Source organism: Gossypium raimondii, chromosome 7, assembly GCF_025698545.1.
Source record: "Gossypium raimondii isolate GPD5lz chromosome 7, ASM2569854v1, whole genome shotgun sequence".
Taxonomy (NCBI): domain Eukaryota; kingdom Viridiplantae; phylum Streptophyta; class Magnoliopsida; order Malvales; family Malvaceae; genus Gossypium; species Gossypium raimondii.
Genome location: NC_068571.1, coordinates 42435809 through 42461219, shown reverse-complemented (window position 1 = coordinate 42461219; position 25411 = coordinate 42435809). Strand labels below are relative to the sequence as shown.

The 25411-nt window shown below is 34.7% G+C and overlaps 1 protein-coding gene and 1 pseudogene across 1 annotated transcript; both read left to right on the top strand.

The window, feature by feature from the left end:
* Window positions 1-1432: 1432 nt before the first annotated feature.
* Window positions 1433-2946, top strand: LOC105790123 (polygalacturonase-like; annotated as a pseudogene).
* A 6381-nt stretch (window positions 2947-9327) lies between these two features.
* LOC105790114 (polygalacturonase) lies at window positions 9328-10859 on the top strand. The gene is made up of 4 exons (XM_012617538.2): window positions 9328-9509; window positions 9606-9914; window positions 10006-10521; window positions 10599-10859. The coding sequence occupies exons 1-4, from the start codon at window positions 9333-9335 to the stop codon at window positions 10857-10859; spliced, it is 1263 nt and encodes a 420-aa protein (XP_012472992.1). The 5' UTR covers window positions 9328-9332.
* The last annotated feature ends 14552 nt before the right edge of the window (window positions 10860-25411 follow it).

Here is a 25411-nt window from a genome sequence, read left to right as displayed (position 1 = left end):
AAACCTATTTTCATCCCTGCAACTGGATATCCAAGTTGGCATTTAAAATCTATTTGGAGTACCACGTAGGACTACCGTTAGGGAGGTAACGAATTTTAACGATAGAGTGACCACTTTGTAACAAAACGATAACATAAATGCTAAAACGTAACATTTCAAACATAAGTGACTAAAATGTAATATAAGGCAAACAAAAGTGACTATTTTTATAGTTTACCCTTAAAGTTTTAGCAAATTTGATACTTTCTTCCAAAGCTTTAAATTCGGCCCAGGTAGCAGTCATCTTCGCATCAATAACGCTTCCCCCACCTCCAAGCACAAAGCCATCCGAGTCACGCACTGTCATCCCAACACCAATCTTCTCCGCTGAGACAACAGTATCGAAGTTGATCTTGATGATATCATGAGGGGGTTTGAGCCAACACTTTCCACTCTGAGGCACTGGCAGCATGGGTTTAAAGACCATGTTATGGATCTGGAAGTCTTGACTCAAGGTAGCAACTCTCTCCCACACCACCCTCGCTTCTTCCTCTTTACCTCTAAAAAGAAAATTGTTTCTATTATTCTAGCTATTCCAGAGCGTGGTAACGAAGTCCGAAACAGCCTTATTGTTTCTATTAACAACCACTCAATTTGCACATTTCACAATTTAATCCCTATTTGATATTTTTGTCAAAAATCACTTTACAAAACATATTAATCTATCAACAATTATTCATTTTCCATCATCAACATTCAAAAACATCAAGCTATCATCAATGGCAACTCACAAATTCATCAACCAATTCAAAAATTAAGGCATGGGCTAGCTAGATCACGAAGCAACAATCTCAAAAACATAGAAATCATCAAAAACGGGACAAAAATGCATACCTAATTGAGCTTACAAGCTTGGCTGAATGTTTTGCACAAAAATGGCTTCTTTCCCTTCTAAAAATCGGTGGAAGATGGTAATGGAAGATGATGATAATTTTGTTTTGTTTATTTTTAACATTAATTACTATTTTACTTAATTAACCTTTATAAACTTTAATAATTACACAAAATGTCACTCCACTATACTCCACTAACTCACAAATGGCCTATTTACCACTTAAGGACCTTTACTTTAATGTTCTATAGCTATTGGATACCTTTAGCTTATAGAACACAACTTTTACGCTTTATACGATTTAGTCTTTTTTACCGAATTAAGCATTCAAACAGTAAAATTTCTTTACGAAACTTTCACACATATATAATCACATGTTGTAAATACTAAAAATAATATTAAAATAATTTTCTGACCTCAGATTTGTGGTTCTAAAATCACTATTCTGATTTAACTAAAACCGGGATATTACAGCCTTATTCTCTTTATATAAGAAGGTTTGAAACAAAAGAAAACACAAAATCATTCTCTCTTTGAAGTAAATAAAAATAAAAATAAATTATGGCTCTTCAATTTAATTTTGTTTCATCCATGTTAATACTATTACTTTTAACCATATCATCCGCTAAAGCTCAAGAAGCTAGTGGTGGTGGCGGTGGAGGAAGAGGAAGTGGTGGCGTTATTGATGCTGTTGCAAAGTTTGGTGCAAAGGCAGACGAGAAAACAGATTTGAGTAAGGTACAAAAAATTTCATATAACTTTATAGTTAGATGGTAAAAGCATGTATAATTGTTTTTCAAATCTATTATCTTTATATATGTTTGCTTTTTTTAGCCATTGTTGGATGCTTGGAAAGAAGCATGTGCCTTGACATCTCCGGCAAAAATTGTGATTCCTAAAGGGATATATTTTTTAAGTACAGCTACCTTAGATGGTCCTTGTAAGGCTCCTATTGAGCTTCAAGTTGAAGGCACTATGAAGGCTCCGGCAGACCTTGGTGCTTTCAATGAGCCTAAATGGGTTGCCTTCAATAGAATTGAAAATTTTAAATTGTCTGGCAGACGAGTTTTCGATGGCCAGGGAACCACTGCTTATAAAAGGGAAGGTTGCGAAAAGTATGATTATTGTGATTCACTTCCTATTGTAAGTTCTTTTCTTATCGAGAAGTTATGACTTTTGTTTTTATAAATAGAATTAAGTAATAATTTTTTTTTGTTTCATTCTAAAATTAAACAGAACCTAAGGTTTGATTTTTTAACCAACGCAATGGTACAAGGTATAACTACCAAAGACAGCTAGCAGTTCCACGTTAATGTTCTAGGATGCAAAAAATTACTTTTAAACATTTCACCGTATCAGCACCTGGAGAAAGCCCAAACACAGATGGGATTCACATCGGGAGATCAGATTGGGTCAATGTTCTTAACACGGAGATAAAAACTGGTGATGATTGTGTTTCAATTGGGGATGGTTCCAAAAATTTGGTTATCAATGGAGTAACTTGTGGACCAGGACATGGTATCAGTATTGGTAGTCTCGAATTGTTTAAAAATGAAGAACCCGTTGATGGAGTTACTGTAAAAAACTTCACATTGACTAATACTTCAAATGGTGTCAGAATCAAAAGTTTGCCAGGTGTTGTTCGAACATTCACTTTGAGGATACTACCGTGACCAATGTCAGTTCTCCTATTATAATTGATCAGAAATATTGCCCATGGAACAAATGCAAAATAAATGTATGTACATATTTATCAAAATGGTAAGAGAGCAAAAAGAGTTAACCGGTCATTGAATCATTATTTTGTTGATGCAGGAAGAATCAAAAGTTAAACTAAGCAACATTAGTTTCAAAAACATTCATGGCACTTCTGTGCTTCCAGAAGCTGTCAAGATTATTTGCAGCGTACTTTGCCGTGTGAAAATTTGGAACTTGCCGACATTGAAATTACGCACAGTGGACCGACTGGACCTGTAGTATCACAATGTTCGAATGTGAAGCCTAAAGTTAGTGGCAAACAAAATCCAGCTGCATGTTCTGCCCTTGTCCCAACAAACCTTGCCCGCACCGCTTAATCAATAGCATAGGTATAAAAATTTTTGATGAGGTTGTAACTTCTATAATTATTTATTTTTTACAAACAATTTTTTTTTTGTTTTACATTCTATGTTAAGAATTTTTTGCTTAAAATTAATAATTTTTAAAAATACAATTCGACAAAAAATATTGCAATGTGATAACATTTTATGCATTTAGGCTTACGGTATAATTATTATTAAAATACTATTAAACCGGATACTATTTAATTATTTTTATTTATATATATTTTTGTTTTTATAACATAAATCGATGCTTTTAAAGAAAATTGAATATTAATGAGAAAACTCTAATTATAATAAAATTAAAATTGATCATCCTAATTCATCTAATAAAATAATTACAAAATATTTTCATTTTGAAGCAAAGTTGAAGAGCTTTTTTTAAGAGTATTTTTTATTATTCGTATGCACTTGCACTTATGATTATATTTATACACATATTTCAATTTCGTTTCAATTAGAGATTTGGAGGCATCACATTACATACTCAAATGATAGCAGGTTTAATCTATGGTATTGTACTAGATTTAAATAGTTATGACATGTAAAGACGAGCTGAGACCTTTTAAAGAATGGTACTACGATATCTTACAATTTTGAGTGAAGAATGTATTTAATTTGCTAATGTGTATGTTATGCTTTGGCTTAGATTTTCTTTAAACTCACTTCTATAATGAATCATGTTTGAAATCCCATTTAAATGTGTTCTAAATGGATTGAAACTTATTGGTAAGTTCTGTGGATATTTAGGGGTGATTTGGGGATAATTTAGAGTGATTTTGGGCTATTTAGAGGACGACATTGCGACCTCATCCTTGCAATGTCACAACATTCACTTCTGACGTCGCGACCTCACCCAACCAGCAAGTGACGTCATGACTTCATATGTGTGACATCGCGACCTCGCGCGCTACCCCAGCATATTGTCCTCACTACACTGTTTTAATTCTTTTTGGCTCCCAAATGGTCTTTTTTTTTCAGCCTGTACACTTTCGATCACCCACAAATAGTTTTTAAATGACACACAAATAGTTTCTAAATGATTGTAGGATGATTTTAAAGTCTCCAAATTGATTTTATCTTATTTCTAAAATTTTATTTAAATTGTTTTAAGTTTTAAGTTATTGTAAAACTCATATCTTCCTCAACCCGAATAACCTCAATTTAAGCGAAGGAACATTTGTTTTATGATTTGGACGTGTCCCTATATGTATTCAATGCCCCGAAATGATTTCTAATTATATTTGAATCATTTTAAATGTTCCAAATTTGATTTATAAAACATAAGTATGTTTCGAAATGGACACTTGTTTCTTTTTTATTTAAAAAAAGTGTTTAAGCTTGAAAGTGTAACTGTAGCATCTCATGTCCATATAGATTTTCAAGATGAGTGAGGGATGTTACAACAAATGACTACTTATCAAGTATCGATACCTGGGTTACAGAGTCACTTTTCCAACTCGAAATTAATGTTTCTAATGGCTCCAAATTATCCGCAATAGTCATAAACGTTCACAAACTTATTCTTTTACATTAATATAAGTCAAAGACAATTCCAGACTCGATGGGGACATGTCCAAGCTTTGAAATCAAGAGAACTCATTGTAGATCTCCTTTTTCTCATATTCTCTTATACATAGCCTCTTAGGTGGTTATTGAATTTTTTTTATCATTCCCATTTTTCATTCTTTGATTGAGCTGACACTTGTAAACACACACCTTTGAGGCATCTTAGGTTTCTACACATTTGTCTTCGTATTAAAGAGTTTACTTAACATTTCTTCTGGTAGAACACCTACAGAGGATTGTAAGGGATTTCTAATAGAGCCAGAAAAGCTAGAGGATTTTAGCTTACTCACAAAAATCAAGGGGAAAGTTCTATTGTAACCATTTTATAAAGATAGAGACTATAAAGGTTATACCTTAACTTTGAATGTACCAATTCTAAATAGTGAATTGAGAAAATCCTTGGTAGAGACATAGCAAGGTAATAGAGTAGGAAATTATGGCTGAACCACTATAAATCGATTGTGCAAACTTTTCTCCCTCGTCTTATAATATCTAAAAAAGTTTGTAGATATCTAAAAATATCAATTTATCCCTTCTTGGTTTTTTCTAGTCCAACAATTATAATGGCACATCAGATTGGTTTTTAAAAAAAATATTTGTGTACCTTATTTTTGTTTGTGTTTGCGTAAGTGTGTGTGAAAGAACCTAGCAATTCTATATATTATATGGACCAGATCAAATTGTTCTATCTATTTTTAAGAAACAATCTATTCCTTATATTTTTAAAAGAATCAAATAAGACAATATTTTAACAATTAAAATCTCTTGTGTAAAAATGTCATTTTTCTTTAATATAGTTAATATTTTATAGTTCTTGTTGAGTATGACTCATATTTCACTCAAATTTGAGAGATAATCTCTCGTTAAACTCTGTTTATTTGTTTTAGTCGAACTCTGATTAATTTAGAATGTTTTATTATTATTTGACCTACGAATTTAGCCTATAATTAAATATGCTCTTTTATAACCTTAGAAAATACACCCATTAATGATTAGAACTCATAACACTTTTGGAGAATTTTGTGTTTACGTTCTGAGGGTTTTTTGTTTTCGACTTTTAGGGTTTAGTTTTTTTTATATCCATCATTTGTACTCTTCATTCTTTTGCCATTGAAGTAGAATTATCTTTGCCTGTGGTTTTTTATTCTCTTTGGAGTGGTTTTTCCACGTTCAATTTGTGTGTTCAATTTCTCAATTTCTTCTACTATTCTTTTACTTGTTCGTTACTTAATTGAGTCAATCACCAACAAGTGCTACCAGAGCTAGTTCAATTTTTGTAGATCAGTCCGTTCAGAGATGGCAGCTACAAGGTTTGTAACAACCCGTTTTCAGTGAAATCAGAATAGTGGTTTTGAGACCACAAATCCGACATCAAAAAATTTATTATATTATTATTTTAATGTCTACAGCATGATAGTAATGTTGTATAAAAGTTTCACGAAGAAATTTTATCATTTGCATGTTTAATTTGAAAAAAAAAGATTAAATTGCAAAATATGAAAAACTTAGTTTGGAGGGTTTATGTTGTAATTAGATCATCCATAATGTGACTAGACTTATATGGACACATTATTAATGGTTTTAAAGGTTTTTAATTAATGTTAAAGTTGTAATTTAATAAAATAAACTTAGTAAAATAATGAAAACAAAATTGTATCACTTTCTAACTCATCTTCAACCAAAAATAAGAAATAAAAAACCCCATTATTGTGCTTTTGAAGGTTCGACCACAGTATCCTTGCATGTAAGTGCATTTTCAACTCGTTTTTAATTATTTCTATATTTTCGGGATCGTTGTAGATTAATCTAGCTAGCTCGGGGACTAATTTGCAAAATTGTTAAAATTCTAGGGTTTTACCATGAATGTGTGTTAGTTTTTTTTCATGTTTGATGGATGAAAATGAATATTTGATGATAGTTGAGCAACTTTTGTAAAGGAATTTTTGATGAATTTGTCATTTAAGGATTTAATTGAAACATAGAAAAATGTTCATGGTAAAAATGTGAAATAAATGAAGTATAGGCTTGCTATGGACCTAGGTGGTATTCGACCATAATGGGTTGGTACTAAATTGCATGAATTTTCATTTTTATGAGATAGAGACTAAATTGTACTAAATTCAAAATTTTAAGGGCAAAAGTATAATTTTTCCAAAACATGATTTTTGAATTAAAGTGAATAGAATGAAGTTTGGATTAGTTAAATTTGATTTTATAGATCAAGAAAAGCAAAGTACGAATTTAGATCGGGAAAAAGAAAAAGTATTAGATTAATCGATTGTAATTCTCCGTTCGTGTTTAAGGTAAGTTTGTATGTTTAATTAGCATTAAATTATGTTTGACTTAAATGCTTTTATGATATATTCTTGGTATTACGACTCTACAAAATTATCCAACAAAGTTTCGGCGACTTTTAAATCCCGTTTGAACCTTAGGAATATATAGGATACAAATGACATGTCATTAGGGGTTACCGTGTTTCGAGTGCTGGTCTTGTACGTCCTGCCAATGGCTGAGTTTTTGGCATGTGTTGCGATTACTTGACAGCTTGTGTGAACAGCACTATGTAGCTACGTCCTGACTGATAGCTTGTGTGAGCAGACTCATTTATGGCTCGAAAGAGAGCATTGATACAAGATATGATATAGTTGTGGTTCTGACCATATGTTGGCACATAGTGTGCGAGATTCTCGTGTATCCAATATTATTCTAGTGGTTCAACGGGTATACAAAAAGGGAAGGATTGCTATAAGCATCGACTTATAATTTCACGAAAGCATGGGAAAGGTATGATAAGATATTTATTAAAGATTTTTAGTATGTTCATAATAGAATGAACGTTTACATGGAAAGCTTAATGAAGCTTTTTGTTGAATAATGAGTTTGGTTAATTTATATGCTAATCACATTTGTGAATTGTTGTTGGTCTTTAAGCTTGTGCCAAGCAATGTTGGATATGTTCACTATTTGCCTTTAAACTTTTGTAATGAAATGGTGAGTAATGCTAATGATTTACGAACTTACTAAGCATTATATGCTTGTGTGATTTTCTCTTATGTTTCTAGTTAGTCGGAGGTTCATGTGGTTTGGAAGCTTGTCGGAGATCCATCACACTATCCATCGGTTATATTAGTATATTTTGAAGATTTTGAGTTATGGTTATAATGGCATGCATAGGTGTCTTGTTTAATGAATTTAGCCATTATGTGTGACTTGTATATATGTTATTTTGGTTGATGAATTAGTTGGTATGATATTAAGATTATATGGTATTTTGTGTGGTTGTTAATTTGATGTTGTGTTGGTTAAGATGATGGTAAGGAAATGTTGATGGAAATGATATAGTGGCAATTAATGGTTGATGTGGAATTAATGTGGCATAATGTTGAAAATGGCTAGTTTTTGGTAATTTGGAAGTGAACATCTTTGGCCAAATTAGTATGGTACATGTTAGTTCAGAAATGGTCATTTTGCATTGGTTGTTTATGAATTTTTGGTATAAGATCATTATGAAAAATGTGTTAGTGAATTTGTTCATTTTGTAGTTAAATGATGATTGAATTGGATAGTTGATTAAATAAGTTTGTTTGTGGAAGTTGAGGTGACATTTTGGCATATTGGTTGTATGGATAGTTTCTATGTTGTATAAACTTGGATATGCATATGCAAAGTGAGTTTTGAATGCTTAATTTTAGGTACAAATGGTTTGTGCATGAGTTGTGAGTTTGGGTGAGAAAAATGTCTTGGAAATGACCTTTTTTTTCCATACGGGTAAAGACACGGGTGTATGTCTCAGCCGTGTGTGACACACAGCCAGGCGACACGGACATGATTCCCCTGTAGCTTTCAAAGGGTTACAAGTTAGGTTGTTACACGACCTAGCACACATACATGTGAGGTTATTTCGAAGAGTATACGGCCTAGCACACGGGCATGTGGCTTGGCTGTGTAGCCCAAGTCAGTGAGTTATACGGGTGCAGACACTGGCTGGGACACGGCAGTGTGTCCCTATTTTGAATGCCTACACGGCCTAAGACACGGGCGTGTCTCACCCTCATCATAGGTGAAAAAAGAATTATGTAACAAGTATATTTAAAAAAAAGTTGATATAAAAAACAAATAAGGCATTTTTTTGAAATGGTTAGGGAACCATTATGTTTATTTTTTCTACTTCTCATATGAAAGATATAAAAAGACAAAAACACCCTCAAAATAATATAATACACTTTGTAAACAAATGTTAGTTTAATTATTACCCAGCAAAGTTGTCGCTCCTTTGACTTGTGACACCAACTCAGTGAAGGCTTAAAATGTAATATAAAAAATAAATTAATAATAGATAATTTTATTTATCGTTTTTTTATACAATGCCTAGCAACAATGTCAATGCTAATCGAGTAAAACACAGTCGGTAATTTCATTCATCATTTTTATTGCATTAAATAAATATCTTATTATATAGAGAAACCTAAAATAATTATATTAATTCATATGTTAGTTAACTCTTTTACTATATGATTATATTGCATCAAGTTTGTTGGCAAATTAACCTCAAATTTATATACCCAAACCATGTAGAAATAAAAGAAAGGAGTTAATTCCTTCCAAAAAGAAAAAGAAGAATAAGAGCTAATTATAGTAAGTAAAACTTGGTCATATTATTTACCCACACTAATTAAAATAGAAAATATTTAGTTGGTTGTAATTTGGCCTTACTCTTTATATAAGAAGGTTTGAAACAAAACAAAACACAAAATCATTCTCTTTTAAGTAAATTAAAATAAAAATAAATTATGGCTATTCAATTTAATTTTGTTTCATCCATGTTAATACTGTTACTTTTAACCATATCATCCGCTAAAGCTCAAAAGGCTGGTGGTGGTGGCGGTGGAGGAGGAGGAGGTGGTGGCGTTATTGATGTTGTTGCAAAGTTTGGTGCTAAGGCAGACGAGAAAACAGATTTGAGTAAGGTAACAAAAATTTCATATAACTTTATAGTCAGATGGTAAAAGCATGTATAATTGTTTTTCAAATCTCTTATCGTTATATATGTTTGCTTTTTTTAGCCATTGTTGGATGCTTGGAAAGAAGCATGTGCCTCGACATCCCCGGCAAAAATTGTGGTTCCTAAAGGGATATATTTTTTAAGTACAGCTACCTTAGATGGTCCTTGCAAGGCTCCTATTGAGCTTCAAGTTGAAGGCACTGTGAAGGCTCCGGCAGACCCTGGTGCTTTAAAGGAGCCTAAATGGATTGCCTTCAATAAAATTGAAAATTTCAAATTGTCTGGCGCAGGAGTTTTCGACGGCCAGGGAACCACTGCTTATAAACGGAAAGGTTGCGAAAAGCATAATTTTTGTGGTTCACTTCCTATTGTAAGTTCTTTTCTTATCGAGAAGTTATGACTTTTGCTTTTATAAATAGAATTAAGTAATAATTTTTTTGGTTCATTCTAAAATTAAACAGAACCTAAGGTTTGATTTTTTAACCAACGCAATGATACAAGGTGTAACTACCAAAGACAGCAAGCAGTTCCACGTTAATGTTCTAGGATGCAAAAACATTACTTTCGAACATTTCACCGTATTAGCACCTGGAGAAAGCCCAAACACTGATGGGATTCACATCGGGAGATCAGATGGGGTCAATGTTCTTAACACGGAGATAAAAACTGGTGATGATTGTGTTTCAATTGGGGATGGTACCAAAAATTTGGTTATCAATGGAGTAACTTGTGGACCCGGACATGGTATCAGTATTGGCAGTCTCGGATTGTTTAAAAATGAAGAACCTGTTGATGGAGTTACTGTAAAAAACTGCACCTTGACAAATACTTCAAATGGTGTTAGAATCAAAAGTTGGCCAGGTGCAGAACCCGGCACTTGTTCGAACATTCACTTTGAGGATATTACCGTGACCAATGTCAGTTCTCCTATTATAATTGATCAGAAATATTGCCCATGGAACAAATGCAAAATAAATGTACGTACATATTTATCAAAATGGTAAGGGAGAAAAAAGAGGCAATCAATCATTGAATCGTTATTTTGTTGATGCAGGAAGAATCAAAAGTTAAACTAAGCAACATTAGTTTCAAAAACATTCACGGCACTTCTGCGCTTCCAGAAGCTGTCAAGATTATTTGCAGTGCTACTTTGCCGTGTGAAAATGTGGAACTCGCCGACATTGAAATTATGCACAGTGGACCGACTGGACCTGCAGTATCACAATGTTCGAATGTGAAGCCTAAAGTTAGTGGCAAACAAAATCCAGTTGCATGTTCCGCCCCTGTCCCAGCAAAGCCTACCCCTACCTCTTAATCAATATCATAGGTATAAAATTATTTGATGAGGTTGTAACTCTTATAATTATTTATTTTTTGCAAACAATTTTTTGTTTTTGTTTTACATTCTATGTTATTAAGAATTTTTTGCTTAAAATTAATTATTTTTAAAAATACACTTCTACAAAAATATTGCAATGTGATAACATTTTTTGCTTTTAGGCTTTCGGTATAATTATTATTAAAATTCCATTGAACCATATACTATTTAATTATTTTTTGTTATTTATCTTTTTTTTGTTTTTTGTAACATACATCGAAGTTTCTAAAGAAAATTGAATATTAATGTGAAAAATCTAATTATAATAAAATTAAAATTGATCATCCTAATTCATCTAATAAAATAATTGAAAAATATTTTCATTTTGAACTGAAGTTGAAGAGCTTTCTTTTAGGAGTCTTTTTTTATTATTCGTACGCGCTTGAACATATGATTATATTTATACACATATTTCAATTTCGTTTCAATTAGAGATTTTGAGGCATAACATTACGTACTCAAATGATAGAAAGTTTAATCTATGATATTGTTCTAGATTTTAATAGTTATGACATGTAAAGACTAGACCTGTCCATGGGGCGGGCCGGGCCCACAAAAAATTTTCAGCCCGTTTACTAGGCCCGGGCCCGGCCCGTCCCGAAACATGGCCCTGAGATTTTGTCCAGGCCCGGCCCGAAGAAAAAATATGGGGCCCGAGCCCGGCCCGGCCCGGCTTGTTTTTAATTAAAATTAAAATTATTTTTTAAATAAAATTAAAATTAATTATTATTAAAATTAATTGTTAGTAAAATTATCAAATTATTAATTGTTAATTGTATTAATTGTTGTAATAAAATCTAACATTTGATTAGTAAATTTATCAAATTATTAATTGTATTAATTGTATTAATAAAATCTAACATTTGATTAGTAAACTTATCAAATTATTAATTGTATTAATTGTATTAATTGTTGTAACAAAATCTAACATTTGATTAGTAAAACAAACTTGATGTTTTATTATTATTATTTTGTAACACTAGTCAAGGAAATGAAAGTAAATAAACTTAAAATAAAAAACTATTATATTTTAAAAATTAAAATATATATATTTAATATTTTTCGGGCGGGCCCGGGCCAAAAAAATCTTGCCCGAGGCCCGGCCCATTTTTTAACGGGCCTAAAATTTTGCCCAAGCCCATATTTCGGGCCTATATTTTTACCCAAACCCTCCCATATTTCGAGCGGGCCGTCGAGCCGGGTCGGGCCGCCCGGCCCATGGACAGGTCTAGTAAAGACGAGCTTAGTCCTTTTAAAGAATGGTACTACGATGTTTTACAATTTTGAGTGAAGAATGTATTTAATTGGCTAATTTGTATGTTATACTTTGGCTTAGATTTTCTTTAAACTCACTTCTACAGTGAATGATGGTTTGAAATCCCATTTAAATGTGTTGTAAATGGATTGAAACTTATTGGTAAGTTCTATGGATATTTAGGGGTGATGTGGGGATAATTTGGAGTGATTTTGGGCTACTTAGAGGATGACATTGCAACCTCGTCCTTGCAACGTCACAACATTCACTTCTGACGTCGCGACCTCACCCAACCAGCAAGTGACGTCATGACTTCATATGTGTGACATCGCGACCTCGCGCGTTGTCCCAGCATTTTGCTTCACTGCGCTGTTTTAATTCTTTTTGGCTCCCAATCGCTCTTTTTTTTAGCCTGTACACTTTCGATCACCCACAAATAGTTTCTAAATGATTCTAGGATGATTTTAAAGTCTTAAAAATGATTTCATCTTATTTCTAAAATTTTATTTAAATTGTTTAAAGTTTTAAGTTATTGTAAAACTCATATCTTCCTCAACTAGTTGATTTTAGTAGTTTTTGGATGTTTATTTTGGCTTATATGGCATGTAATAGGTTGAGATGCAAATGTTTTGAGATTTGATATGTAAATATGATGTAGCCTATCATAAGTGTGGTTGCTTGTAAGATTAAGATGTGAATGACATGGTAATGTTATGTGTTCACTTGTATTCTGGTTAACTTGTAATCTTTTTGCATTGTTAATGTTTGGAGAAAAACTTTGGTATGTTTAAAATGGGTAGAAATGTGTACAATTGTGCTAGGTGTGAGCTAATGTTATATATTTGTGGCATGAAAATATACCTTTTGTCTTAAATTGTTTTGTTTTGATTTGAAGTGCCTTTAAATGGCATATTAGTTAGAAGGTTTAGGTTGTTTGAATTGATATGTTTTTGAATGTTTAAAGTGGAGTTAAGTTAATTGAATGCAATATCAATTGGGGTAACTTGTTGGGAAAGTTTAGGTTTTGAAATGGCTTGTTTTAAGGGTTCCTAAAGCTCGTTTTAAGCTTTGTAAATGTATGCTATGATTGAATTTTTTTTATTTATTTTCTTTTAGTTAAACATTTATTAATATACTGACTTTATGTTACCTGTTATAAACTGTTAACGTGTCATAGCTGATAACACTCTAGAATAACGTATTTTTATGTATTAATTATGTATTTATTCTGAGTATGATCCTGCTAATTTGAGCTATTTATGATCTTTTATCTCATAGGGACTAAATTTGAGGCAAAAGCAAAATTAAGGGCCAAAAGCGTGAATTTAGAGATAAAATGGGCCAATGTGTGACACAAGGAAAAGTTGGTGCCAAAAGTGCAAGCATGGAGGACACAAGGGTTGAAATGCAAAAGAAGAGATTTTATTTTATTAAACTCTATTTTAATTATATTAGGATAATTAATATTGAGATAATTATTAAGGATTATTTTAGGATTTTATTTTATCTTTATTTATCTTCAATTAAATGTATTTATCTTTTAGGAATTTAAGTAGAATTAGAATATCTCCCTAGCACTATAAATAGGGGTGAAGTGACTCAAAGGGAGAGCCCATCTTTTCTTTTTCTAAGAACACTCTCCCCAAAAGTCTAGGCTTTTGTTCTTTTCATATTTCTTTTCAATAAAATCTTTATTTTATTTTATTTATTTTCTTTTCTACCACAACCATGAGCCACTAAACCCATCTAGCGAAGGTTGTCAAAAATCCCAAAAGGGTTATTGAGGCTTAGAATCAGACTTAGCCTTCTCAACAGTATTCATCGTTTCTCCGACTTTTACTGGCCGACGCTTCCGTCCATGTCCCTTAAAAAGTAAGCTTTTCAACGTATGCAAAGGCGGCCGCTTTGTATGTTTTGGGAAGGTTACACAATCGATTCGTTAGCTTATCTGCGTCGAGGTTGGCGAGCCCAAGAGACAAAATGGCGTGGGATTCGCCATTGAGAAGCGTTGATCTAGCATAAGACGATCCTGAAGCGATTGTTGGCTAGAGTCGAGTTCCACCAAATTGTAAGTCTAAATCATTGAGCTGGTGGTCGTGGCGTCCTCTTCCACTATAACTGGCTTATTCGGTTTGGGAAGGATCATCTAAAAGCCGAGGATTTAACCCAAGGCGAACGAGACAACTGGAGGTGGAATCTCCCATAAGAATTTTCTTTCTCTCAACTCTATTTTTATTTTTTCTAATTTTCAATTCAATATTCTTAATTCATTTTTATTTTATTTTTCGTTTCTAGATCCAACAATTTAATTCTTCTATTGTTTTTATTTTTTTTAGGAACGCATGTTGTCTTGGGCAAGACTCTGCCTGGGATATCACGAAACAAGATATTTTGCAAGTCCAATCCCTGAGGATTTGACCCTACTTCCCTTTTACTATTCTTTTCATTATTTATTAGGGATAGGATATTTTTGGTGCTTTCAACGACCGCATCAAATTTTGGCGCCGTTACCGGGGACTGGCAACGTACTAATCTTGTTTTTTTGTTTCTTATGACCAGATCTGCTCCAGGTACTCTTGCGTTCGATTCAGAAATTGAGAAGACTGCTAGAGCCAATCGCAAGGAGACAAAGTTACTAAAAAAGCAGTTAGCGGTGGTTGGAACTCAAAGTAACCCACCGCCACAAATAGAAGTCGACGACGAAGCTGAGTCTAGGGTTAACGAAAACCCTACTCAAACATTTGAAAGTGAAAAAGTAGAAGTCGACTCACCAGAAGAAGTGCTTAACGCTAGGGTTAACGAAAACCCAAATTTAGCACACGATCCAATGGCTCAAACGATTCGGCAACTGGCCGAAGCTCCAACAGAACAACCGCCATTATGCATCGCGTATCCTACTATGGATACTGATTTTGAATTGAAGTCAGGTTTAATCCAGTTATTGCCAACTTTTCGTGGGTTACAAAATGAAAATCCCCACAAGCATCTGAAAAAATTTCATATGGTTTGTCTTAGCATGAAACCTCAGGGGGTAACTGAGGATCAGATTAAATTGCGTGCTTTCCCTTTCTCCCTAGCAGATTCCACTAAGGAATGGTTATTTTATTTACCCCCTGGATCTATTACAACTTGGGCTAATCTATCTCGTTTGTTTCTGAACAGGTTTTTTCCAGCATCTCGAGCAGCTGAGCTAAGAAGAGAGATCGTTGGAATAAGACAAAAAGAAGCTGAGTCCCTTTACGATTATTGGGAGCGATTTAAAAGTTGTGTGCAAGTCATCCACAACATGGTATATGAGCAATCTCTCCTCCAATACTTTTACGAAGGTTTGAAGCCCATGGAGATGAATATGGTAGACGCTGCTAGTGGAGGAGCATTGGTCAACATGACTCCCCAACAAGCGAGAGACTTGATCTCCACGATGGCTGCAAATTCTCAGCAGTTCCGAGCCAATACTGAACCCCTAGAAGGGTTCATCAGCTAAGTAATTCAACCTTAGAGGATAAAGTTGATAGACTTACTAATATGATGAACTCTCTTATTGCAGAAAAAACAAAGACAGCTCGGTTATGTGGAATATGTGCTACACCAGATCATGCAACTGATGCATGTCCCAGTTTGTATGATGATACCACGGCCCATCTGGTCTTGTGGGAAATTTCCCTGGGCCACCACAAAGGCAGTACGACCCCTACGCTAATACCTACAACCCAGGGTGGAGGGACCATCCTAACTTAAGCTATGGGACCAATCCACGAAATAACCAGCCATACCAAAATCGATTTCAAAGAATGACCACAAGGTTCGGTAATTTTCTAGAAACCATGGTCAATAAGTTAGCGACTAATGTTCTTGATTTCCAACAACAAACTCTTAATTTCCAAAAGAGACGAAAGATTTCCAACGAAAAATCGAGGCGTCCATAAGAGAGTTGACCACATCGATTGAGAAATTGACTTCTCAAGGGAAGCTACCGTCACAAATAGAACCAAACCCTAGACAAAATGCAAATGCAGTGACGTTGCGAAGCGGAAAGGTACTGGAACCAATTCCTGACAGGAATCTTGCCCAAGAAATTACCCAGGAAAAACCCGAAAAAGACGAACAGGTCCGATCGAAGCCTCCATTGCCTAAAATTCAACCTCCATTTCCAGAACGATTCAACCAGTGTCGAAGAGGTAAAGAGGATAAAGAAATTCTTGAAACATTTAGGAATGTCGAGATCAATATTCCGCTGTTGGATGCCATCAAGCAAATACCGCGGTATGCTAAATTTCTTAAAGAGCTTTGCACCAACAAACGAAAATTAACAGGTAATGAAAGGGTGAATGTTGGTGAGAATGTATCCATGATGTTACAAATGAAAAATGCCGCAAAATGTAAGGATAGGGGCATGTTTGCAATACCATGCAAAATAGGCCATTTGGGAATTAAAAAGGCTATGTGTGATCTAGGGGCTTCTATAAATGTAATGTCGTATTCTATTTATGAATCACTTAACGCGGGTTTTTTGACAAAAACAGGTGTTATCATTCAATTGGCGGACAGGTCTGTTGTGCATCCAGAAGGAGTACTCGAGGATGTTCTGGTAAAAGTTAACGATCTTATTTTTCCTGCAGATTTTTATGTGATCAAAATGGAGGAGGATAGCACTCCTGAATCTTCAGATCTCCTGCTAGGTCGACCGTTCCTTAGTACAGCTAGTACTAAAATTGATGTTCGAAGTGGAACTCTCACGATGGAGTTTGATGGGGAGATCGTAAAGTTTAATGTCTACGACGCCATTAGCCATCCAAGTGAAATATTGAGCGTAAATCGTATCGACATAATTGATTCTTTGGTGGAAGAGAATTTCGAGTCAATTTATGGAGATAATTTTGAACTTGATGAAATTGAATTTGTTAATGAGTTATTATCTCCAAATACTAAACTATTACCTTCTGTTATACAGGTGCCAGAGTTGGAGTTGAAACCACTTCCTGAGCATCTGAAATATGCATTTTTGGGGAAGGGTAATACCCTACCAGTCATAATCTCCAATAGACTCTCCACACATGAAGAGGAAACTTTGGTTCATATACTAAAAAGTCATAAGGAGGCGATTGGCTGGACCATTGCAGACTTAAAAGGGATAAGCCCTTTGACGTACACACACAGGATCTACTTGGAGGAAGACACGAAGCCGAGGCGAGAGGCGCAAAGACAGCTAAATCCGAATATGATGGAGGTAGTAAAAATGAAATAATCAAGCTTTTAGATGCTAACGTAATTTACCCTATTTCTGACAGTAGGTGGGTAAGTCCGGTTTAGGTCGTGCCCAAGAAAACGGGTGTGACAGTAAAGAAAAATGCTGAAGGTGACTTGGTACCTACCCGAGTACAAAATGGGTGGCGCGTCTGCATTGATTACAGGAAGTTGAATTCATACACTAGAAAAGATCATTTCCTCTTCCTTTTATAGATCAAATGCTTGAAAGATTAGCGGAAAAACTCATTTTGTTGTCTTGATGGATACTCGGGTTTCTTTCAAATTCGATCGCATAGGAGGACCAAGAAAAGACCACTTTTACATGCCCATTCGGTACATTTGCATATAGAAGGATGCCATTCGGTCTTTGCAATCGCCTGCCACCTTCCAAAGATGTATGATGAGTATATTTTCGAATATGTGGAAAAATTATCGAAGTTTTTATGGATGATTTTCTTGTATATGGAATTGTTTTGATGAATGCCTTAAAAATCTAACGATAATTTTAAGTAGGCGCATAGAATTTAATCTTGTCTTGAATTATGAAAAGTGTCATTTTATGGTAGACAAGGGTTTAATTCTAGGTCATGTTGTTTCATCTAAAGGAATTGAGGTCGATAAAGCCAAAATTGATATTATAAATTCTTTGCCTTATCCCTCCACTGTGAGGAAATTCGTTCTTTTCTTGGCCATGCAGGTTTTCTGGCGCTTCATAAAAACTTCTCGAAGGTAGTGAACCAATTGTGTGAGTTGTTGCGAAAAGATAAGAAATTTGAGTTTGGCCCAAAATGTAAGGAGGCATTTGATACACTCAAGAAAAAGTTAGTCTCCGCTCCTATAGTACAACCACCGATTGGAAATACCCATTTGAAATTATATGCGGCGCTAGCGGCCTGATGTAGGAGCCGTGTTGGGGCAAAGGATAGACAAAGAACCACATGTCATATGTTATGCCTTGAAAACCCTAGATGCTGCGCAGAGCAACTACACCACTACGGATAAAGAACTCTTAGCCGTTGTATTTGCTTTAGATAAATTTCGACCTTATTTATTGGGAACTAAAGTGATTATTTTTTCGATCATGCACTCTCGGTATTTGATCGCGAAGAAAGAAGCAAAACCGAGGCTCATTAGGTGGATTTTGCTGCTCCAAGAATTTGACATTGAGATTCGAGACAAAAGAGGATGCGAGAATTTAGTGGTGACCACTTAAGCGAATAAAAGTACCTTTTGACGACATCCCTATTAAAGAAGAATTCACGATGAGAGCCTATTCTCGTCGAGGTACGTCTCCCATGGTATGCGATATAGTAAACTTTCTAGCCACGGATTATTACCCACTAAGGTAGCTCGTTCCGTGAGGGACAAGCTTAGACATAACGCTTCGATATTACATTTGGGATGACCCATACTTATGGAAACACCGTTGGACGGATAATACGAAGATGTGTTCGAAACCGAGGTAACTTCTATCCTTAATTTTTGTCATCTTTGAAGCTTGTGGAGGTCACTTTGGCCCTAAGCGGACCGCTCATAAGGTGTTAGAATGTGGGCTATATTGGCCCACAATTTTTGAGATGAATATAACTTCGTAAGTCTTGCGATAGGTGCCAACATACGGTAACATCACTAAACGAAATCAAATGCCCTTTCCCGATTCATGTATGCGAAATCTTTGATGTATGGGGTATCGATTTCATGGGCCCATTTATTTCTTCATTTAGCAATGTATACATAATTCTTGCGAGAGACTATGTTTCTAAGTGGATAGAAGCAAAGCCTACTCATAATGATAATGCCAAAACTGCTATGGAGTTTTTAAAACAAACTATCTTTTCCAGGTTTGGCACACCTCGAGCCCTAATCAGTGATCGTGGCACCCACTTTTGTAATAAGGTCATGGAGGCACTGTTGGCAAAATATGGAGTCCACCACCGTATAGCTACGGCTCACCATCCCCAAACGAACGGTCAAGCCGAGGTCTCAAACAGGGAAATCAAGACTATTTTGGAGAAAACAGTTCGTCCTAACCGAAAGGATTGGAGCCTTCGGCTAAATGATGCACTTTGGGCCTATAGGACTGCGTATAAGGGACCGATTGGTATGACCCCGTATCGACTTATTTTTGGTAAAGCCTGCCACCTTCCAGTTGAATTGGAACATAAAGCCTATTGGGCCATTCGACAGTGTAACTTGGAGTTAGAACCTGCAGGAAAGGCAAGGAAATTAGACATCCAAGAGTTAGAAGAAATTCGTAATGATGCCTACGAAAATGCTCACATTTATAAAGACAAGACAAAGTTGTTTCACGATAAGAGAATAGCTCAGAAGCATTTTTCAGTAGGACAAAAAGTTTTACTTTATAACTCTGTGTTAAAGTTATTCCCAGGTAAGCTTCGATCACGATGGCAAGGACCTTTCGTTGTTACTAAAGTGTTCACACATGGAGCGGTTGAAATAGAGAGTGAAGAATCTGAAAAGCAGTTCGTAGTCAATGGCCAGCGGTTGAAGCCATTTTATGAGAATTTTCAAGCCCACACGGTTGAGGAAATCCATTTGGAACCACCATAGAACCAATAACGGCGTCGAGCTAACGACGTTAAACAAGCGCTTGTTGGGAGGCAACCCAAATTTTATTTTTATTTATTATTTTTCTTTACTTTATTTATTACTTTATTTTATTATTTATTACTTATTTGGATATTAATCAATTTTCTTCTTTTGCTTAGAAAAAAATGAAGCAAACCGTTAAGCAACACTTAAAGCGCATTGAGGCTGACTTGAAACCTTTGGCCAAGAATGACCAAGCTCATTGCCATCATTTGTGATCACACGGGAGTTTTCTAAACTTTTCTACCTATTTATTTCTTTTCGTCCACATTGAGGACAATGTGCTTTCAGTAGGGGGAGGTACTCTTCGTTATTACTTTCATGCCCAAGATTTTTACCAAGAATTGCCTACTGTTTGTCCTACAAGCATGATTCTTGTTTTCTGAGAAAATTACGAATTTTTCATAATTGATGCCATCTCCACTGTTTTATTTTTATTAGAGTAAAAATAATTGTGACTCATAAAGTGAACTCTATCTTGCTTTTCGTAAAATTGATCAAGTTTAAATACAAAGTGGACACTTAATATGATTGCATGCTAAAATATGTTGATGACTATTAAGGTAATTATTGAAACTTATTTTTGACACTTGATTATTATTTTTCTCTAAAGTCCTCATAAAAAAGTTATTATTAATATCATTTAATGTTCCGTGGTTATGAGTGCGACTTAAAAACGTGATGATCGAAATGTAACCGGGTAGGGTGCTTGGGTTGTCATCCTATTTCGCGTCAAAAGGTTGTGTGACGTGTTAGATAAAACTCCGCTAACCGGAATTAATTTTTAAGAACATGTTGGGCTGAGTAACCGGGGTGGGGTGCTTGGCTGTCATCTCTCTTCGCGTCAAAAGGTTTGATGTGTTCTTAAGAAAAATTATAATAAATTAGGAGTTTGCTGGGCTGAGTAACCGGGGTGGGGTGCTTGGCTGTCATCTCTCTTCGCGTCAAAAGGTTCAGTATATTCCTAAAGCATAAAAAAAAGAAAAAAACAAAAAGAAAAAGAAAAAATTTTGGGACTAAAGGAGGAAACAAATAGAGTGTCTTGGTAGGTTTGGTAATTTATCTAATTTTCATTAAATAATTCAAGTTGATTCTAATTTTTGTGTGTATTAATTAGAAAACTTTTTCTATTTTACTTAAAGCAAGCCTAGGGTTCTCTTTATTTTTCATATGCATTTTTGACTGATTTTTATAAAACTTTGGAGTTGTATTTCTTTTATGACAGAATCTAACTTTCACAGTAGATAGGAACCATACTTGAGGGCAAGCATGGGCTAAGTAGGGGGATTTGATAACACTCTAGAATAACGTATTTTTATGTATTAATTATGTATTTATTCTGAGTATGATCCTGCTAATTTGAGCTATTTATGATCTTTTATCTCATAGGGACTAAATTTGAGGCAAAAGCAAAATTAAGGGCCAAAAGCGTGAATTTAGAGATAAAATGGGCCAATGTGTGACACAAGGAAAAGTTGGTGCCAAAAGTGCAAGCATGGAGGACACAAGGGTTGAAATGCAAAAAGAAGAGATTTTATTTTATTAAACTCTATTTTAATTATATTAGGATAATTAATATTGAGATAATTATTAAGGATTATTTTTAGGATTTTATTTTATCTTTATTTATCTTCAATTAAATGTATTTATCTTTTAGGAATTTAAGTAGAATTAGAATATCTCCCCTAGCACTATAAATAGGGGAGAGCCCATCTTTTCTTTTTCTGTAAACACTCTCTCCCCAAAAGTCTAGGCTTTTGTTCTTTTCATATTTCTTTTCAATAAAATCTTTATTTTTATTTTATTTATTTTCTTTTCTACCACAACCATGAGCCACTAAACCCATCTAGCCGAAGGTTGTCAAAAATCCCCAAAAGGGTTATTGAGGCTTAGAATCCGTACTTAGCCTTCTCAACGAGTATTCATCGTTTCTCCGCACTACGGGGCTGACACTTCCGTCCATGTCCCTTAAAAAGTAAGCTTTTCAACGTATGCAAAGGCGACCGCTTTGTATGTTTTGGGAAGGTTGCACAGTCGGTTCGTTAGCTTACTGCGTCAGAGGTTGGCGAGCCCAAGAGACAAAATGGCGTGGGATTCGCCATTGAGAAGCGTTGATCTAGCATAAGACGATCCCACAGAAGCGATTGTTGGCTAGAGTCAAGTTCCACCAAATTGTAAGTCTAAATCATTGAGCTGGTGGTCGTGGCGTCCTCTTCCACTATAACGGCTTATTCGGTTTGGGAAGGATCATCTAAAAGCCGAGGATTTAACCCAAGGCGAACGAGACAACTGGAGGTGGAATCTCCCATAAGAATTTTCTTTCTCTCAACTCTATTTTTATTTTTTCTAATTTTCAATTCAATATTCTTAATTCTGTTTTTATTTTATTTTTCGTTTCTAGATCCAACAATTTAATTCTTCTATTGTTTTTATTTTTTTTAGGAACGCAGGTTGTCTTGGGCAAGACTCTGCCTGGGATATCACGAAACAAGATATTTTGCAAGTCCAATCCCTGAGGATTTGACCCTACTTCCCTTTTACTATTCTTTTCATTATTTATTAGGGATAGGATATTTTTGGTGCTTTCAACGACCGCATCAATAGCATCTCGTAACCCTAGTTCGGTGACGATAACGGGTGAGGGGTGTTACATGATCCGTTAAGTAACCCTACAAAATAGTTAACAGATCATACCTCCACTCACTAATCCCCCATAGAGGGATTAGTTCCTCATGGCGTTCATAGACAATATATAATCGATGTAAAGAGAAAGCATGCTAATTAAATCTATATGATATAGTGAATGAAAGAGTCTGACTGTATTGAGATTTAAGCGTAAATCCACAGAGTTGAAAGATTCCACAATCCAGATCTCTTGAAATCAACAAGAACAAGAAAACTGAAACGTAAGAATGAAAGAAAATATTAAACTAAATTTTACACGAAGAATCTAGGTTAAGGGAATGATGTCCATAACAAGTGCTAAAAGACCCTATTTATAGCCTTTAAGTAGTCGTCGTCCCTAACCCTAGGTTAGATGAAGTTCTTGAGTTTTAAGTTTGGTTGTGCAGACCAAAATGCCCTAACTTCGTATTTATTTTCGTCACTGAGTCGATGCCGCGACACACCAGGACTTGTGTCGCGACATAGCAACCAGTATACTCCTCTGCAAATATCTTTAGGGGTATGTCGCGACACCCTAAGTCTATCTCACGACATCAAAGATAGCCTTGAGATTTCTTCATTCTACTCCCTATGTTGAGACATCGAGTATCCCGTGTTGTGACATAGCAACCAGTATCAGTTTAAAACGCCTTCTAAAAGTCTTCTGCACACTCACAAAGTGCTTTAGCTCACCTTTAAGCCTCATTTGGCCCTTAAGGTTAATAAAAGACTCAATTTGCACATTTTATTGAATGTAAATAAAACTAAGAAAACATAACTAAAATGTAACGAAAATGTTTGTATTCAAGCTCTTTAAATGCAAAAACTAGTTTAATCTGTTATACTGAATTATGGCAAATCAAACTCCCCTACACTTAAGTCATTGCTTATCCTCAAGCAACATAAAAAAAATGAAAAATAACAATGAAAACCCTTGAGAAAATATATACAAGTATTGACTTCAGAGCATATAACTTAGGCATTTCATGCTTACTAACAATTTCAACATGATGCGTAGATGACTTACCACTTTTAATTTCAAACATCTAAGTTCAGTATGTTACAAAATATACAATTATTAAGGGTTTCACCTATAGAAATCCATCAACAAATCATACAAGTACTTTGATTATCCGAGAAGAATACAAATAGTTTATGCATATGGTTAGTATAATGTACATTCATGTATAAAGATAAATTAAGTCACATAGGGCTTTTCGGCTTGTAACATTCTAAGGCTTAGGACAGGTATGAAATTCAAAAAAATAGGCATCAAAGGGGTTCCAATTACAAAAATAGTTTGGCACATCGTATTGGTCCCTATTCTTCCCCCCTTAATGGCCCCGACCCGCTCACCGCCTTATTTCTCCTTCTCTCACCTTCCTTATCTCTCTATAGGAAATCATAGTACAACATGGTAACAACGGCTAGCCTGCGAGTTTTTCTGCACTAATGAATAAGTTTCTCTTTCTTTTGTGACTTTGTCACTTACTCTTTCATCTCATCTCACTCAATAATGCTTTTCATTTTTCAAGAACTTTTTCTACTCATATTACTTTTACTTCTTTGGATTTTTCTTTTATTTTGCACTTTTAGGCTAGTCTATAGTTCCCATATCACACTAATTCTTCATATTTCACTCTATTTTTACAAACTTTGCCTTAATGTATTTACTTAACCCTCAATACGTATGGTCAGTCATCTATCATAGTGTAATACAAGACAAAAGAAAAAGGGTAACTACAAATTAACGTTTTTAGGCTTGGGGTTTGTAATGAGGTTCATCAAGAAGTGTCAATAAGCTCAAAATCAGTACTAAAGGTAAATATTAATAGGTTGGCTTTTTGCTTGGGATATGTTCCAAACAATCCCTTAACTCATCCCTAAATATCTCAACATGCACAAATTTAATCAACCAAACAAACACACATTCTCCTATTCATCATTCATACCAACATGCTTATTTCCTTGTATTTTCTATATCATTTGGTACAAGTGATTGCTTAATACATATTTATAGTGTAACATATAGAACTTAGTAGTCTAATAATCAAAAATTTAAAATCACCTACCATCATGCCAAATTTGTTCATAAACACAAGAAACCTATGTACATGATCTTAACCAATCACTTGTATTTCTACAAGCTCAAACACACAAAAGACAATAAAAATCAAATTTCCTATGTTACCCCTCACACTTTAGTTGACACATTGTCCTCAATGTGTAGTCCATACAAAGGTAAGGAAAGAAGTTACTTGATTGATCGTGGTTGCTCAATTTGTTACTGGTAAGAGCTTCCTTCCTTTTTATTTTGTGAAGTTTTAATTGTTTGTGTCTCCTTCGTGTTGGGTTCCTACATAATAAACTTAAACAAAATTCAATAAAATTAAAGCTATACTATTAATCCTACTCCTATAAAGTTTAAGTCAAAATTATCCAGACATTAGTGCAAGTTTAAACAAAATAAAAATGGTCAATCATCCTCATAATCATCCCAATTTAGTCTTTACCTCATCTCCATCGGAGTTTTGCCCTTTCCTTTAACATATGTTTGGTGAGAGTTCCCACCCATTGAATGCGCATAACGTGTTGAGCTTCGCATGATAGGCCACTTTGGTGTAGAAAATTACAGTTGAAATGTTGTTTCATATTCGTCCTCCGTCCAAGATACTCTTGAGCAGCACCTTCCTTCTCAAGATTAGCCCCATCA

Bases quoted from the DNA above. Each gene is read 5' to 3' on its own strand.
- LOC105790114 (XM_012617538.2), top strand. From the start codon at position 9,333: ATGGCTATTCAATTTAATTTTGTTTCATCCATGTTAATACTGTTACTT. The intron at 9,915-10,005 runs GTAAGTTCTTTT...AAAATTAAACAG, and splicing joins TTTGTGGTTCACTTCCTATT to AACCTAAGGTTTGATTTTTT. The intron at 10,522-10,598 runs GTACGTACATAT...TTGTTGATGCAG, and splicing joins GGAACAAATGCAAAATAAAT to GAAGAATCAAAAGTTAAACT.